Source organism: Meleagris gallopavo, chromosome 21 (genome assembly GCF_905368555.1).
Source record: "Meleagris gallopavo chromosome 21, MGAL_WU_HG_1.1, whole genome shotgun sequence".
Classification (NCBI taxonomy): Eukaryota; Metazoa; Chordata; class Aves; order Galliformes; family Phasianidae; genus Meleagris; species Meleagris gallopavo.
The window spans coordinates 8,689,878-8,707,375 of record NC_139424.1 but is presented as its reverse complement, the minus strand read 5'-3'; the positions used below and the strand labels follow the sequence as shown (position 1 = coordinate 8,707,375).

The following is a 17,498-nucleotide window of genomic DNA, read 5'->3' as shown; positions in this document are numbered from 1 at the left end:
GCTGAGACAAATGTACAAATGAAGGACTCCTCGGGTCGGTACTGCGGGTGTCCCTCAGCCCAACCCAGGCAGCTCCTGCTAGGGATGCTGTGTCCAAATGGGCACAGGGCAGCTGTCATCTCCTGTCCTGCATTCCTGTCTGCCACAGGGAGAGCCGGGAGAGGAACCCCACCCTTACAGAGAGAGAAATCACTGCTGCTGGCGGCTCTTTTCTTCTGGTTGCTGGGTTATTTTTGTTAACACTTATTAATAGGGCTTTGCGAGAGGGCTCTTTGTGGAGGGCTCACACTCACTTCAATTAAAGGTGAAGGGAACCACCCAAGCGTATCACTGAGTCATCGAAGAAATCCTGATCAGTACATAGGAGGCCAAACTTGAGGTTTTGGTTATTTTTACAGTTAAACAACCAAGAGGGCATAAAGCACCTTCAGAAACAGAAGTGAGGAGAATGTTCAGCACATCCTAAGTTGGAAGAGGAGGGAATGGGGAGTAGCAGCGGGTTCCTCTCGGATGAGTGTGGCTGGGCCCCCTGAGCAGGGGACGGGGAACAGCCCCACACACCTGGGATGTCCCAGAGTCAGGAGAAAGCTGCAGGAAGCAGAGCAGCGCAGAGCAGACGGCCCTAAGGGGAGCGTGAGCTGCAGGAGAGTGTTGGTAAAGGGCAAGCCCATGCCAAACCTGACAAACTTCCCTTTACGCAGAATTATAACTGGAAATATAAAAAGCCACAGTGTTTGAAAACACCTATTTACATTTTCTATGCCCCAAAGCACAATAAACAAAGGATAGATTTGTAAACTCTCTGTCTTAATTAACGCAGCTCCACTTTGGACAAACCCACGCAGCAGGTGACTCGGCGCGCCGCGCTGTTTAACTTGTACCTTCCAGCTGCCTTAGTCACCGAGCTGGGACAGCGATAACATCAGCAGCCACCGCCGCCCGGGTACGCAGCGAACGTGCAGCGGGAATTCCTGGGGCAGCGGGATCCCCCGGCCCACTTAGCGCCCGCCTGAGACAGCTTTCCCTGCCTCTCGGAACAAAACTTTCCCCCTTTCTTCCCGCACGGCACGAGAGGACGGGAGCGCTGCTGCTGACCCGCTCTGCATCCCGCGCCCAGCGCCCTCAGCACCGCCCGCCGCCCGCGCTGCCCAAAGCCGCGCACCGCCGCGGTGCCCCAGGAGCAGAGGGTGCGACAGCCCTCAGCCGGGAGCGCGCCTGTCCCCGGGGCTGGCAGAATGAATAACCGTGGATAACTCGTGAAACCCACAGAGCCGAGCGGCTCCCGGCAGCGTGGCAGCCACGAAGCAGTTAACGACGCGCAGCGTGCGGGCGCCATTAGCTGCCCCGTCCTGTGCTGGTGCGCGGGGATGGTGGAAGTGGATGCTCCCTCCCTCCCCGGGCAGCAATTCCGTGCCGTCCCCTTGCAGCGCCCCGGGTGTCAGCACTCATCGTGGGCTGCGAGACACCAAAGCGCGATCGGCGTTTCCGTTCTCCGTGCCTCTCGCGCTGTTCCGAGGGCGCAGCACGGATCCGAGCCCGGCGCTGCGACCCGCACCGTCCCCAGCCGTGCGCTGGAGCCGCAGCGCTTCCCCAGCCCGTGGCTGCCTGCTGACACGCAGCGCTCCGACTCAGTTCCGTGAGCGTGCGCTTGGATGGCTAAGAATAGAAAATGTTGTCAAATATTTCAGCTTTGGAGGAGCCCCGCTCTGTTTATGCTCTGCTCCTGGGGCGGCACAGCGTGCTTTGAATTTCACAGCTCTGCGCGGCTGAAGAGCCCTCGAGTGTGTCAATAAGCGGGGATGGCGTCACCGAGATCGCTGCCAGGGGCAGTTCCCTTTTGCTGCTTTCCCAACTTCGTGCCTTCTCTATTTGCTCTCCACGCAGCCTCGACTTCCTCTTCAAACAGATCCAGGCAGCTAAAAAGAGATAGCAAAATATGAAACTGGGAAACGCACACTGGATGGTGTGACAACCACTGGTCGCTGTGGGGCTACTGGGTGGCTGCGGGGGGCATCTCCAGCACAGCTACAGGGCACAGCACTGGGAGTCCTGGCATCCCCCAAGAGCTCCCACTATACCGCCTCTGCTGGAGCAGAGCCCAGGGATGGATGGCAGGTGGATGGCCGTCACCGTCACGACACCCGCTGCCATCTCCCACTGTGATTCCTCTGCCATCCTGTGCCCGCCAGCAGCACCGGTGCCGGCACTCTTCAGCCCCAGTGCTTGCTTGGCAGGGAGCTCCCACCACCAACCAGAGTATCCTCTGTGCCTGGCAATTAGTGCATCTGAAAGATCACTCCACTTTTCAAAAGAGGAAAATAGGATGCTGGAAATCAGAGCCAGCCAGCTGAATCACCGCAGCCAGGCACTGTGGCTATCAATGGAGCAGCAGTAAGAAGCTGCTCAGTATGGAGTTTTGTTATGAGTCCTCAGCGGGGATCTCCGTGCTCTCCCACTCTGTTTTCATGTTGTCAGCACCAAACTTCGAGGTGCCCATCCCCATCACAGCGCATCCTGGGCTGCCCTTGAGACTCACCCATTGCCAATGGCTCCCATCTCTACAGTCCCACCAACTCACATCCCTGCAGCCCCGTGAGTGACAGATGCTAACACAGCTTTCCAACGGCAGCACGGTGCTCCCACGCTGTGCCCAGCACGGCCCTGGCTGTGCCTGCAGGCGAGCAGCAGTGCAGCTATGTTTAGCCCTGCGCTGGGGAAGCAGCGTTATCTCTTTCCACCTCCTTGCCCTCAGCTGGGCGCTCACTAATCTCCACTCAGCACCTTGAGCTTGGGGCTGCCCCATGCTGGGAGTGCTGCACAGCCCTGCAGTACTATGTTGCCTATTCCACCGGAGCTTTTCCCACCACACTGCTGCTGCCACATTGCCGTCCCATTCACACTGCTCAGAACCACCACGTCAGCTGCCGGCCTCGCTGCCATCCTTGGCACATTTCACACCCTCACGTTGACCCAGGGAAAGGTTGTAGCAGTGGCACTTCTTAGGGACACCCAGCAGTACGGTGCCAGCAGTGCCACCCACCCACACTGAGCATCAGATCTGCTGCCATCCCTCGGCTCCACACATACACGTGGTGCACAGCACCAGAATTCTTCGTCTCCTGCAGCTCAGAGACCTGGCACCACGCTGGTGCCACGTTTGCTGCTTCCCAGCTCTGCGCTTGATTTGAAACTTCAGGCGGCAGCGAGAGAAGCAATCACACAGCAGCACAGCTCCTCCGCTTCATCACCAGTGACCATTTTTAGTCATAATTCCTTTGGGGCCGAGGGCTGTGCAGAAACATCCGCTCCTGCCCCGCTCCCTTCCCACCATCTGCCTGGCCAGCAGTGCCACGCGGCCGCGCACGTCGGGTCAGCGCCGCACAGAACAGCGCGGCCGTGAACGAGGGAAATCCGAGCAGTAATCCCTGCTCCGACACCGGCAGCCATACAGCCCAGCAGCCGCTGCCTCCTGCCCACCCGCAGCCACGGAGCCGCCCCCGGGCGCTGTGGGCAGCGGGCGCAGCTCCAGCCCCACTCGTGCCGTGCGCCCGCGTTGTTTATTCTCTGCTGTTTGCTTTGAGCGGGACCTGTGCCCGTGCGCGTAGGGGGGTTAATCTCATTTGGCAGTTATGGATTTTCTCAGCGTAATCAATGCTGGCGCATTCGCCTGCTGTGCGCCGTGCCGGGGAGGCTCTGCTGTGCAGAGCGGGGGCACAACCCCAGGCTGAGAGGCGGCTGCTGTGTGCGGGCAGGGATGTACGTGGGGAGACCTCCGCTGGAGGCTGAGCTGCGCAGCAGTGCTGGCCGTGCGAAGTCAGGGCGCGCCGTGCCACCGCTGCTCCTCTGCCTGCAGCTCCTCCACCTGCAGCTCCTGCAGCTGCCTCTCAGGGATGCACACACACACACACACAGAGCAAAAGAAGGCAGATCCACACCCGCTGCAAAGCGGTGCAGAGGAAGTTTTCCCCACTGCTAACGCAGTACCGAAAGTCTCCAGAAGAGCACAGCCCTGCTGTTTGCTGCGAGGAGGACCCCCGGGGCGCAGCACACCGCCGGGCTATGGAACTCGCTCGTTTTGAAATCTCTGCTCTCAGAGGCCACGCGTGCCACCCCAGGGGCAGGAGGTTCCCCGCAGCCTCAGCCCACCCCGTGGTAACACGGCCTGCACTCGCAGCTGTGTGGGGTCACAGCCCCCAGCAACACCCACCCTCATAAGCAATGAAGACTTTCAAATCGTATTATAGCCAAAGCACGAATCTTCAGCTGAGTCACACAAATATGAAACTCACTTACAGGATGAATTAAAGCTATTAGAACACAGAGGTAATTACTCATGTGAACAATGGCCTTTTCAACTCTTTAATGATCACACAAATTAGTGCATAAAATTATGTTAATAGCCCCACAACTGGTTCACAGACACTCAGCCCTCTGGTACGCAGCAGGCTGAGCAGCACAGGATGGGCAAAGCCAACGGGACCTGGCTGTGCCTCCGGCCCTGCTCCTGCTGCATCCCAATGGAGCCCTTCTCCATGCCGGGCAATGGCCACGTGCTGCACAGCAGCTGCATGAAGGCAGCACAAAGCACGACCGGAGCAGCTGCGCACGGAGCACTGCAGCCTGAGCCCCTGCTGCCCTCGTGCACATAGGAAAGACTTCAGGGAAGGGTCCTTACTTAGGAACTGCATGGAATCCCATCTGTTATTCATTCAGCTTTCTACCTGAAATTGTTTTAAATGCAATTTAAGAGAAATTGCTCTTCCTCGTGCAAAGGCAACGGGGAATACTTTGCACTCGAGGGGGGAAGTTGGACTCTCACCAAAGCTGCAGCTACTCCTGGCAGAACCAGGAATTGTTAGGACTGTGCTGTGGAAGGAGAAGCCAGCTGCTGCAGGTGGGGCAGAGCCCTGGAGCCCTGACTGCCGCTACCAGAGTGAGGAGGGAGGGAGGCTCTGCTGCTCTAAAGCAGAAGTTTCTGTTAAAAAAAAAAAAAATATATATATAGATAGATAGCAACCAACCAACAAAAAACCCCAAACTGCGGTTTGTAGGAGAAACCACAAGCTTTCTACCCATTTCTATTTTGGTGCTAATGTTGGGTTTATTATCAACCCAACGCTTATTATCAACGCTATCGGCGTCGCGCGCAGTTGAGGACGACAGACCCCTCCCTCCCTCCCTGCACAGCACACAATGGGCGCAGTATGGGCTCGCTGTTTGCTGCCAGCTGCGGGGCCCAGGGTGAAACAGAGCGGCCACACATCCCCCGGGCCAACAATTGCCCTCAGTGTACCAACAGAGCGGCGCTTTGGCATCACACGGCCGCCTGCAAAGCGCACCAGCAGGTAGCTGCCTCCAGCTCGGCAGCAGTAGGATGCACGGGGCCGTACCCACCTGCAGCACGGGAGTGCTGCAGCCCTGAAGCACTGCTGCTCCCACCCGTGCCTCGGCACACCGACACCAGCGCGCTCTCACCCCCCTCGGGAGCAGCAGCCTTGCAGAGCCCTACTAGTGCTGCGAACCACTTGAGATGACCATAGCAGCAGCCGATCCCGCAGGATTTGCAGCCCACATGTCTGAGGCGCACACAGATGGAGCAGCTGCCGATCAGAGCCCTCAGCACGCAGCTCTGCTCTCACCTGGCAGCGCTCTGGAGAGCCTGGGGGAGCCGGCCGGGCACCTGAAAGCCTTCTCACACCTCTGCCATTACAGCCTGCGCGGGTACTTCCCACATCCCAAAGTCAGCCAAACACCCCTTCATTTAGCACTACAGCACACTAATTAGCTACATATTAGCTTGCTGAGAACCACTGACTTGGGTTGCACTGCTTGGCTCAGCATTGGTTCCTGTACCACAATCACAGGACTGTATCCCCCTTCTCAAGGTCCCAACTCCTCTCCTGAGCAGTTTGCTTTCTTTCCAGCCCTTACGCATTCACAGCAGCCCCTTCCAGTTAAACCAAACCCTCCAAGGTTTAATTCTGCAATACAAAAGGTTTTGCTTCCCTTGCTGTACAACTGTTCCAGGTTCCCCTTTCCTGAACACAGGTGACAGAACAGATTGAATTCCCATGAGGGTTTGGGTCTGGGGCCAACCTTCCTTGCTCTGACAGCACAGAGTGCTCCCCTCCCTCCCTTCCCACAGCCTAACCCTCCTGGCAAGAGGCAGCACACCTCTGTGCACTCCCAGATCACCTCTCATCTCTGCTGCTCCACTCCCTCCTCTCCCCAAAAAGCAACTGTATCTCAAAAAAAAGAGCATCTCACACACACCTCTGGCAGCGTAGTACTTCTGCATGGATGCAACATCCTGTACCAAACTCACCATACGCAGCAAGCTGTACAGGTTACACACTGCAGCATGCAGCTTCCCAGCCCAAAGCTGCTCATCTCACCCTGAATGCGTTTCTGTGCTCCTACCTGGAAATACAGCATGCCTCTGCCCTGCCCTGCCCTGCCCAGCCACCAGCCAGCCATTCCTGCACACACACACACAGCAGCATCCTGTCTGAGCACCAGCCTGACCGCTGCCACAGCAGCACACTCAGACACTGGCAGACAACTGCACATCCTATGGAAAGTTTTCCTGCTCGCTCAGCGTTAACACTTGAATTCCTCGTGAACTGAACTCAGTAAGTTCAGTATTACCTCATCAGGAAACCGAAGGAACATCCACATCCTTCATGCTAGATGTGCCTCCTGCACGCAGTCTCCAAGTCTGCCAGTACTGGAGAAGCCAGGTGTGGGGACACAGCCTGCAGTGTCTGAGCAGTTTCTGAGGAAGGCAGGGGGGAATGCTGGGCCTGGCTGATCTCACACTTCTCTTGCACAATCACTCCAGTTGTTATCATTACCAGAAGTAAAGCACCTTTTGTTAGCGGTTAGAACTCTTTCTTCTTTTCCCCTAACTAATAAATTCCATCCGTGTCCCACAGGGCACCCGTTCCTTCATGCAGGAGCTCCAACGCCGGCGCTTCCTGCGGAACAGCAGATCGTTGTTGAACACAAGAGCCTTTTGTCTGCTAATGTGAACAATGCTGCAGCTCCTGTGGTAAGCAGACTTTAATCAGCAAATGATGACAGCCATGCGTGATTTTTAAAAAATTTTATTTGTCAAAGAAAAAAAAAATGCAATAGCCAATTGAAAGCCTACTTAAACTCCAATTTTTGACTTTAAATTTAGAGAAATGACTTTTTTTTTTTGTTTAAACAAACCCCCCTTTTTCCCATTTAACGTTTACCATCTACTCGTGCTGAATCCTTCCAAGGAGATTGCTCCAGCGTACCTCTCCAGGTCCTCGCTTTGCTCCTTTTACCAAAAAATGAAAAATTCCATCGTGCATCATAAGGGCTCCAATCGTCAAAAATAGGAAAGAAAAATCTTTGGAATAGCCAATTGAGTTGAATAAAAAATCCACACGAATGCGGTTTGGTTGGGGCAGGAATCCACTCCTACGTTCCTGGTAATCTGATCCCGCTCCATGAATCCTTGCCATTCAGCCTCCCTATCCTATCCACATTATGATTTGAATCCAATGATCCAGCTCCAAGGATTGGGATCCAGTGAGCCCTCTCCAATCCAAACCTTTATAACCAGCAAAACCAAAAAAGAGGAGGCAAAAAGTTAGATACTGCAATGAAAAAATAGGATTCTGGGGAATGATCAGTTATGTTTGCCATCAATTAATACAGATGTACATTAATAACTATCAATTCCCCAAAACAAGCTTCTGAATGGTGATGCTATTTTTTTTTTTTTTTAAGAAATGTTAATTATTTGGAGGAAACACTGTAATATTTACATATGTCAACTGAAAATGCCAACATACTCATTGCTTGTACGGTGGTGTGCTACAGGTTTTGTGGTTGCAAAAAATGTTTATGAAATTGGAAAAGTTTACTGCTAAAGCTATCCGCCTACTGCACGTCTAAGCTACAGCTAGCACCCCTAGCTGGAAGGTAACAAAGTTAACTAACTGCAGTTTTCAAGCATACCGGTGAGTCAAATCTGAATTAGTCTGGGGGAAGGGCTGACAAACTATTCCCAACTAGGTTCTCTTATTTTTTTTTCTTTCATTCTGATACTTTAAAAAAATGAAATAGCAACGCTGTATCAGTCACACAGAGGACATGCAGATTTTAGCAGTATTGATATTATACTCGGATTTAAAGATACCCTTGATCTGCAAGTGTAGAAGTACTACGGAACATTAACACTTGTAACCAAATGCTGCACGACAAAGTAAACCAATACTCCCACCCCTGTCCCGGTTTACTCCTTTAAAAAAAAAAACTAGAATGGAATAAGGATTTACAACAGCAAGTACTGAGCCACAATTGCCAAGAGGGTTTTAAAGAGAAGAGCAATTGTAGCCTGCAGTGACCAAGAGGTGCCTGAAGAAGTGACACGCAGGCGCACGTTCTCAATTCACCTGTCTCAGTATAAGGTCAATACTGCCAAGTTCATCTGTGACAATAGCACTTGGAGTCATACCATTGCCTCCATTATTGATCTGATCCTCCTCAATCCTCCTTTTGACAATCCTAAAATGATTGACATGTGCTCCACAATCCTTTAATCCAAAGCATTCTTAATCCATCTCTTCAGATATGTCTACAGAAAGACACACGAAAAGGCAAGATAAAATATAAGATCCCCCAGAAGAGACAAGTTAGCCACAAACATCCCAACATCCCCAGCTCGCATAAACCATAGCTGAACACTGAGACATTTACACAGCAATACCACAGTTTGAAGAATGGTGGTATTTAACTATAACTAAATTGAAACAATCCTGACTGACATCAATTAAAATACAGTTTACCAAAGACATGAGGGGAATGTTGTTGTTACGGAGCAAATACTCACTAGGGATTTTACACAAGAATGCAATTCAACACTTCAGCCGATTTGAATAAAACAGTTTGAATTAAAAAAAAAAAAATTGAAAGACTGTACTGAGTAAAGGAAAACTGTGTACAACATGGGGTTCTACAAAAAGATCAGAGCTAGTGATCGCTTATGTACGAGATCGGGATCTGCTGTGGCGGGGAGAGTAGCGTGGAGATCCTCTGCTTCTTCGTGGGGAATAACTGCGGCTTCTGCTGTTGCTTCGACTACGGCTTCTGCTACGACTACGGCTGCGTGACCGAGATCTTCCATAGCTTGGACTTCTTGGACCATCAACTTTAACACGGATGTAGGCAGTTTCTCCCTATTGAATAGACAGAACTTTCGATTGAAAGGTCTAAGCTTCAGGGCCATCGTTTTAGGCATGCTGACAGACTGCAGATATCGTTTACTAAAGCACAGAAATAGACATCAAACCCTTAATAAAGTCTATTCTGTGAGGAACTGACAGCAGACTCAGTTTAGCTGCTTTGTGTATTAACGCAACGAACACCACACGTTCCTTACCTTCACATCCTACTGTTAAGCCCTTTGTATCCAATTCTGGCCAAAACCAAGAAAGGGTGAAACCTACCTCATGAGATCTAAACTTAGTGTTATCCAGCTTTCGCACAGCGTAGGTCATATCTTCCTTCCGTACAAACTCCACGACACCAGTGCCATCTCGGAAAACATCAGCATAACATACATCACCTGCTTCACGCATGTGATCCTTTAAATCCTGCCAACTTCCACTTGGAGGCAGCCCTGGATAAAAAGCAACACCCGGCTTTAAAACCCGATCGCACGGGCCTCTCCTGCGGGGAGGACGGCGTCAGGAGGGCGAGAGCCACCCCGCGGCCCGCAGGACCGTTCGGCCGAGCGCGGCCCGCGGCACCCGGCGCCCCTCCCGAGAAAAGCGGAGCCGCGTCGCACCCCGCGCGCGGCGGCCGGAAGGACCCGGAGGCAGAGAGCCGTGACTCACCCGATACGATCACTCTGTACTCCGATCGCCGGGACGGGGGGCCGTACCTGCCCCGCGGGGCTCCGCCCCCTCCGCCGCCGCCGCCTCCTCTGCCGGTGCCCCGGCCGCTGCGAGGGAACTCCACGCGGAGGCGATACCCATCGTAATCGTAACCGTCCCGCCCGTAGACGGCGTCCTCCGCGTCCCTGCGGGTCGGGACGGGACGGGCGGTGAGCGCGGCCGCGCCCTGCCACGCGCCGCCCCCCGCAGCGCCTTTGTTCCATTCCCCGCGGCCCCACCCCGCCTCCACCGCCCCCCGCGCCGGGCCCGCAGCGCAGCTCAGCGCGGCGCAGCGCCGGGGGGGGGCGGGCGGCGCCGCGCCGAAGGCCGCTCCCGTCCCCCGCCGAAAGGCCGCGCGGGGGCTCACCTGGGGTCCTCGAACTCCACGAAGGCGAAGGGCGGCCCGCCGCGGCGGTTCTTCAGGTCGATGTCGCGGATGGCGCCGTATTTGTAGAAGACGTCCTCGATGTCCTTGGTGCGGATGTCGGGGGGCAGGTTGCCCACGTAGATGCGGCAGTCGTTATTGCCGGCTGGGCCGCGGATCACGCCCCCTCCGGACATGCCGAGGTCGGCAATGGCTGCGGCGGTGCGGGGCCGGTGCGCGGAGCGCGGGCGGGCGGGCGGGCGCGGGGCCGGGCCGGGCAGACGGGAGCGCACACGCCGCCTCCCCCAACCGCCGCTTCAAAATGGCGACCGCGGCTCCCCTCGCGCTCGCAGCGCGCGCAGCGATCTCACCCCGCGGCGCGGCGCCGCCCACGGCGGCCACTCGAATGCGGAGATTCGTCTCCCGCCGCGCTCTCGCCGTCGCGCATGCGCGGCGCTGCGGAAAAGTAGTTCCTCTCTTCTGTCTTTCGCCTCCGAGGCTCCGCCAAAGAGGTTGGGGCCGCGCGAGGGGCGCCGCTCCCGCCCGCGGGGACGGGACGAACTAGGTTCTCCTTCGGAAAGCTCCGCCGTCCGCCACGGGAGCGCGGCGCTTTTTCCCCGCCGCCGTTTTCGGGGCGCCGAGCCGTGTGACGTCACGTCCGGTGCGGCGCTAGTGCCAAGAAGGCCCGGCCGGGGCTGGGGGTGTCCCACAGTGCGCTGCGGCGGCGGGGGCTCTTGGCGCCAAGGCGCGGGGCGTGGCTCGGCCCACAATGCACTGCGGGGCGACGCGGGCTGTGCGCAACGCTGGCCGAAGTCGGGCCCGTTACGTCGCGTCCTTTTCCTGGCCGTTCCCGCCCCGTTCCGCGGCCGCCCGGATGGCTGCGGCCCGGCCTCTCCCGTGTCAGCGCCCTTGGGAAGGGAGGAGCCGCTCCCCGGCCTCTCAGCGGACGAAGCGCGAAGGCGGTCGGGACGGGCTCGACCGCGCGGAGGCAAAATGGCCGCCCGAGGGCACGGAGCGGCGTCACCTCCCGCCTCCGGGCGCCGCTGCGGGGCTCCCCGGGCACAGCGCGGCACGGCACGGCCGCCAGGCTGCCTTCGGTCAGCAGTGCGGCTTCGGGAATCCAAATAAAGGACAAACCGAACGTCAGTGCCCGTTCGTGTCTGCGTCAGTGAATAAAACAAAAGTGCAAAAACCGGGGATGGGAAATGGAAGCGGAATTGTGTGTAACGATGGGCGCTTTGTAACGGCGGTGTGAGCAGAGCCGTCAGGGAAATAACGGCCCGCTGTGTTTGTTTTCTCTATGAGATTGGAATGACTATGAAGGCACTAAAACACCGGGATGTTATCCTTGTTAGTCACACATCCCTGACGTTTCTTCAGGCAGCAGATGTAATTTTTAACATAAATTGCTTTTAGCTAATGAGGCTGCAATTAGATGAGCCAAGCTTTGGTTTAAAAACAAGCATTCTTTTGGCCGGCAGCTCCTCCCTGGTGACAGGGAATTCAAACATCCTCTTTTTTCTTTTTTTTCTCTTTTTTTTTTTTAATACAGCATAAAGCCTTTGCCCGGCTCAAGAGGGCAGAGCGTTCCCCGCTCCGTTGGCTCACGCTTGGCTTCCTGGAGATCGCGCTTTGCTTTTGCAGAGGTGGCAATGCGTTGTGAGGTCAGATGTGGCACTGGGGCACACAGTGGTTGCCTGCCTGCAGCCTGGCTGGCTCTGCCAGCAGCAGCGCTGAGCCCGCCTGGTGCTGGAGGGCTGAATCACAGCACCACAGAGATGGGGAAACGCAGCAAGTCAGCGTGGAGAAAATCCCTTGTGCTCCTGATTAATGAAGGGATTTTGAGAAATGTCCTAGCGCTTAGTAGTGGCTGTCATGCTTACTTCATTTTCATATGTTAATTAAAAGTGCGTCTTCCTCCAGCAAACGGCGATCCTCATGGCATTAGAAAACGTTTCACAGTGAAAACATTCTCACTATGAAGTTATAATGCGCTTGATTATTATCAGTGCCTTTCATTTCCCTTTCTGTGGGTTAAAGTGCAGTAGTGTCCTCTGCTCTAATGGTTTCTGACATTGGTGATATCTGTGCTGGATTGCTGGTGGTTTAAAAACTGCTATTAATCACAGAAAGATGTGATGAGCAAAGCCCATCATCAGAAGCGGTGCTTTACCCAAATACAACTCCTGGTTCCTGGGGATTTCCTGCATCTTCAAGGAGTTTTAATGGTTTCACTGTTCTCTTGAAACCAGAGAGTGAACTGGTTGAAAGACCCCAACCACGCTCTTCGCATATATGGACAAGGCTCCATCCTATGCCTGGGAATGACTCTTAATAAACTGTGGAAGTTATTCTTAAAGGCATCATAAGATAATGGTGAATCTGCCTGGTCTGCTAAAACCCACCACACAATTTCTTTTGTGTGTTAATAGTCCTTATAACTACTTTAAATGATAGCTTTAATTACTTTAATGAAGTGTCTCTTCATAGAATTATTGAATGTTTTCTTTCTCATTACCTTTTTTAGCTCCGTGTTATCAGCGGAGCACTTAAAGCATTTGGATAAGCTGCAGAATGTTTGGTTGCTTTTTCAGAACTGCTTTTGGCTTTCTGAAAAAATGTATTTGTGGAGAATCATTAAACATTAATTACGTAGAAAATAAATTACTAGGTAAGAAATGACAAATAGTTGGAAAAAAAAATCAAATAAACCAAAAATGTCAACCAGCTGCTGTAAAATGACGGGCTTCTGTTCTCACAGTGGAGAACAGAGCTTTCAAGCAGAGAATCGATCAGCAAAGCAAACATGAACCAAGTCACCCAGCTCCTCTGGGTGGAGCTGTGCCGGGGCTCAGCCTGCCGTGCTCCCACTGCCTGCTCTCGGCTTCTCACATTGCAAATGAAGCCCAGCAGGTTTGGTTTGGCCCTCACTGGCATCCTCACAGCTTTCCTTCTCCCCTCTTCTTTTCCCACGCTGTTAAGCAGCCCTCGCTCTGCTCAGACAGCCATGTGATGCCACAGATGGCTCTTGGCGTGAAGACACAGCAGTGAGCTCATTATTCACTTTTACTGATGATGAAACAGAAGCATTGGAGGAGTGGCGGCTTTCCCAGGGCTGGGATGAGAGAACTGCTCCTAAAGTGCTGCAGAATTGGGCAGGGATTAATCCTGTCACGCTGCATTGCAAAATAACAACCCCTAAAGCCCTGTTTGGGATTGTTTGGGAGAAAAGGGCTGTTTTTAAACAGTGCTGTGAGCTGGAACAGTTATTGTAGAACTGAGTTGTCCAAACTTCCTGATCCGTGACAATGGTTCCGGGGAACTGGGTTCATTGGCAGATCAGCAGTGACACAAAACTGCACAGACTGTCTCTGCAGCTCTACATGTTGAGCCAGAGGTGTCTGAGAGGCACCATGCCATGCATTTACTTGTGCAGAAAAGATACCAAACTGCAACTTGTGACTTTTTTCAGAGAAACTCTGAGTGTAGCAACAGGACAATGAAAGTCAGCAAGGTGGGAAATGTTTCCCGTAAAGGGCAGAGTGGCACAGCTCCTTATTTATTTAGATTTATGCATAAGCCACAAGATTTGATGTGCACTTGCTGTGGCTTGTCCCGATGCACACCTTGGCTGTGCAAATTCTACCTGGAAGCCAACCCGGGTGAAAAACACGGATGGAGGGCAGGGTTAGGAAAGCCGCCAGAAGAGCAGGCAGAGATGCAGCCCCTGTGCGTTGAGACCAGGGTCATAACAAAGTCATGAATGCGACTTAAAAGGTGATGGAAGTTATTTGCTAAGAGTTAGGCTGAGCATGCCTGCAGGGCACACGGGGCGAAGGGTCACAGTACTGCCATGGGGCACTGCCCATGCTCTGTTGCTGCTCCCACACGTGATGCCTGTAGCCGAGCTAACAGCACGAGGATGATGAGTTGGGAGAGATGCTTGGGTTTTAGAAATCCTGGAACACTGATCATAATAACACCTACACCCCCGAAGCTATTAAATACGACTTACTCAGAAGAGCCGTGACTGTAACATCTCTATTTGTCTTGCTAGCAACAATTAAAAGCTCATTAACAAAATGAGGATTTGGTGGGATATGTGCTGCCTTGTTGTCATGTTGCCATGACTTCAAGGTGAGGTTCCCTTCGGTTCCTCACCATGTGGGTGGAACTGAGCCCAGAGTCCCTGGTGAGCCCCAAGCTGCTGTGGCAGTTGCTGTCCCTGTGGTCCCTGCTGGGCACTCCTACTGTGCTGCCGGGTGCTCTGGAGGACGAGAAACAGAAACACTGGTAATGAACACAAAACACAAGCTCTCTCCTTCCTGCCAAGGAATGAGTAAACAAAAGGCACAGCCATCTCCTGGGTGCTCATTTCAGCGTCTGTCTGTCCAGCAGGGACACGAGGTCCATGCGTACCAATGTCCTCTTGATTGTGCCTCCCTCAGGTGTGTGAGTAGATCTGAGGCTTTTTGCTCTCCAAAAATAGCCCCAATTTGCCAGGCCTCAGTGGTTTGTAAAGGAGGTTTTCCATTAGTGTTCAATCAGACTGCAGGCAGCAGTGATGTCTGTGCTGTGTTCTGCCCGGGGTGTTCAGGCAGGATGTGACCCCACGTGAATGTAGTTCTGGTGATTTCTTTTTATATAAGCTGTAGGAAAAGTGTATCCAGAGCAGCTACCTTACATAGCAATTCCTTATGTTGTTTCCCAGGCAGTACATTACCATTTTGTTCTCTGAAATGCCAGACATGGGCAGGCAGGAGAGGTGCAGGGGACTCCGGGAGAGCTGAGCTGCAAAGGCATGGGGCCCAGCTCACCAGGTCAGCAGATGGATTTGTTTCCTTTTGCATGGGGCTGTGCACCTCACTGCAGTGCTATTTCCATTATGGACTCTGTGTCCGCAGCAAAGGGAATAAACCAGCCAATGCATGCTGCTGGCCCTTGGGGGAAACATAAAGCAGCAGTTCGGTACACTTTTGTTTTCTTTGAGAGCATAAAAGATGTCAGAAAGTATTTGTTTTCCCCCAGGACTTTTTTTTTTCTTCTTCTTTTTTATTCACCTTTTTCTTCTTCCTCTCCCACTGAGCAGAGCAGCCATGCACTGTGACCACTTGTCTGCTGGAAGCAAACATGAACCAAATGCTGTGCCATGCCAGGGCTGATGGACAGAAATCTGTGCCCTTTCCTTGCCATGAACTCCATCTCAGCACCTCCAAACCACAGCAGAGTGATGCTCTGTGGCCTAGGGAGCACAGCCAGACCCTGCCTCAGAACAGGCACTGCATGGGCTGCACTGAGGGGAGAGGGTGAGGATGGACAGCATGGGATCCAGAAGCAGTAAATTACACAAAGTCGAGTTTTCTTCCTGTCTCTTCAGTACTTCTATTAGATAAAGCTGCCTTTTGTTTGGACAAAAGTGCTGAAGTGCTTCCAAAAGCTCCTCTGGGTTTCGGAGCTGGTTTTACCGGCCACAGAAGGCGATGTTCAGGTGCCCTTCTCGTGCAGGGCATTACTGTCTGCACAAAGAGCCACATCGCTGATAGCAAAGCCCAAATGTCACATGCATCCCACCAGAAGAGCTGCCTTGCCCTCTTGCTGGAGATGCAAGCAGGATTTCAGCATCCTGTTTCAAAATAAATCACAGTTGCCTTCAGATATGCTGGCATATCCCAGGATGTGGGGCTGCTCTTGCTGAGGCTGGCTGGGGCAGCGCTAGTGGCCCCCCCTGCACCTGGGCCGAGCAGCCTGGAGCATCTCTCTAATTAAAACCAAATCCCTCATGGGCTCTTACACCCAGAGATGTATTACAGGCTTAAGGGACGCATAAAATGTGTATTTATTGATTGGGCCAAGTATTGTAGATCCTTCTGCAAAATGAACTGAGAGCATCAGTATGATTGACCAGGGAGGGCAGCTGTGTCAGTATAGCATCAAGAATAGTGATTCCAGATTCCATTATTTTCCCTCTTTTTCCTTCACTCAGTTAGGGAACTGCTAGAGCCTAAGTAAAGCACAGAAGTGGTGCTGACCTACATCACAGACCTGCATTTGGAACACCGTGCATCCTTGCTGTGCTGGAGTGAGTTCTGCATCGTCTGAGGGCAGCAGCTCTGTTCTGTGCCCCAGGAGCTCAATAGGAGGGCTGGGGGTTCCTGGCCAGGCTCTGGGTGCATCATTGCTGATGGAAGCCTGCAGGGCATAAATTACAGGGTTGCTGCAATCCTGCATGAGCACCCAAATAGCTCACTCTGAGCTAGCTCACTCACCCAATTACTTTATTAATGAGTGTCCAATTAGCCAGGTGCAAGTGGCCAGCAATGTCTGCATGAACATCCTGTTTAGGCATGAGTGCCTGACAGATGCACATATGAGATCCCCATTGGTGAATGCAGAGCACCCAATGTTTTCTGTGTGAGCACCCAGAGTCTCCGTGTAGGAGCACTTGCTTCATTCAGGAAGATGCCTGAGTGCCAAACAGTGCCCATGTGAGCAGCCAGAGGGCTCTTGTTTGTGCACTTGGTGGACTTACACAGTCACAACTGGCTCCTGCACAAGTGCAGGATCAGCCCATGCATGAATGCTTGGTTTCTGCATGCATGAATGCCTAATTACTGCCCACATGAGCACCCAATCAATGCATGAATGAGCACCCAAGTATTTTGCACAAGTGCCCAGTTACTTTGCATATTAACGCCCATTTAGTGCATGCATGACTGTTCACTTAATTCATGCATGAACACTCAACTTGCATGTGAGCCTGCTGTGTGTTCCCTGAGTGGGGACACTCCTGTGGGCTGCGACCACGGAAGGATGAGGAGAGAGCAATGTGTGGCACATGGCTCTGAAACAACTTTTTCCTTTGGTGTTTAAGGCCCTTCTAAGCCTGCCTTTCACCTGTGAGGAGAACAGACCAGAGGGAGGTCCCAGCCTGTTTCTTGCCTGGGATGCTGGAGCTGCCCTCGTCCTGCTGCAGTGTACATACAGGCACTAATTGCATTCCTGTGCTAACGTGACCCTGCCCAGATTCCAGATAGGTATTTTTGTTTATGGATCCTGCATGAATTGCACACCACAAGTCACTTGCAAAAACTTGTAGCAAGCAGATGACCTGAATACATATTAATAAGCCTCACAAGCCATTTAGTATTAAAGAGTTTTCTGTCATGCTTGTGGGATTGCAGGCAACACACTACCTTGTGGAAAGCAATGTTTAGACAAAA

At 53.1% G+C, this 17,498-nt stretch overlaps 1 protein-coding gene across 1 annotated transcript; it reads right to left on the bottom strand.

Annotated features, from left to right (window-relative positions):
* Nucleotides 1-7,090: 7,090 nt before the first annotated feature.
* On the bottom strand, nt 7,091-10,631 carry SRSF1 (serine and arginine rich splicing factor 1). Its single transcript, XM_085240944.1, has 4 exons — nt 10,282-10,631; nt 9,876-10,060; nt 9,486-9,658; nt 7,091-9,215 (listed from the first exon to the last, which is right to left on the bottom strand). Exons 1-4 carry the CDS (start codon nt 10,473-10,475, stop codon nt 9,021-9,023), a joined length of 747 nt encoding a protein of 248 aa, XP_085097070.1. The 5' UTR covers nt 10,476-10,631; the 3' UTR covers nt 7,091-9,020.
* Between the last annotated feature and the right edge of the window lie 6,867 nt (nt 10,632-17,498).

Excerpts from the sequence above, each read along its gene's own strand:
- SRSF1 (XM_085240944.1), bottom strand. The coding sequence starts at position 10,475 with ATGTCCGGAGGGGGCGTGATCCGCGGCCCAGCCGGCAATAACGACTGC. Across the intron at positions 10,061-10,281 it reads GTGGAGTTCGAGGACCCCAG|GGACGCGGAGGACGCCGTCT; the intron begins GTGAGCCCCCGC and ends CCCGACCCGCAG. Across the intron at positions 9,216-9,485 it reads CTAAGTTTAGATCTCATGAG|GGAGAAACTGCCTACATCCG; the intron begins GTAGGTTTCACC and ends TCTATTCAATAG.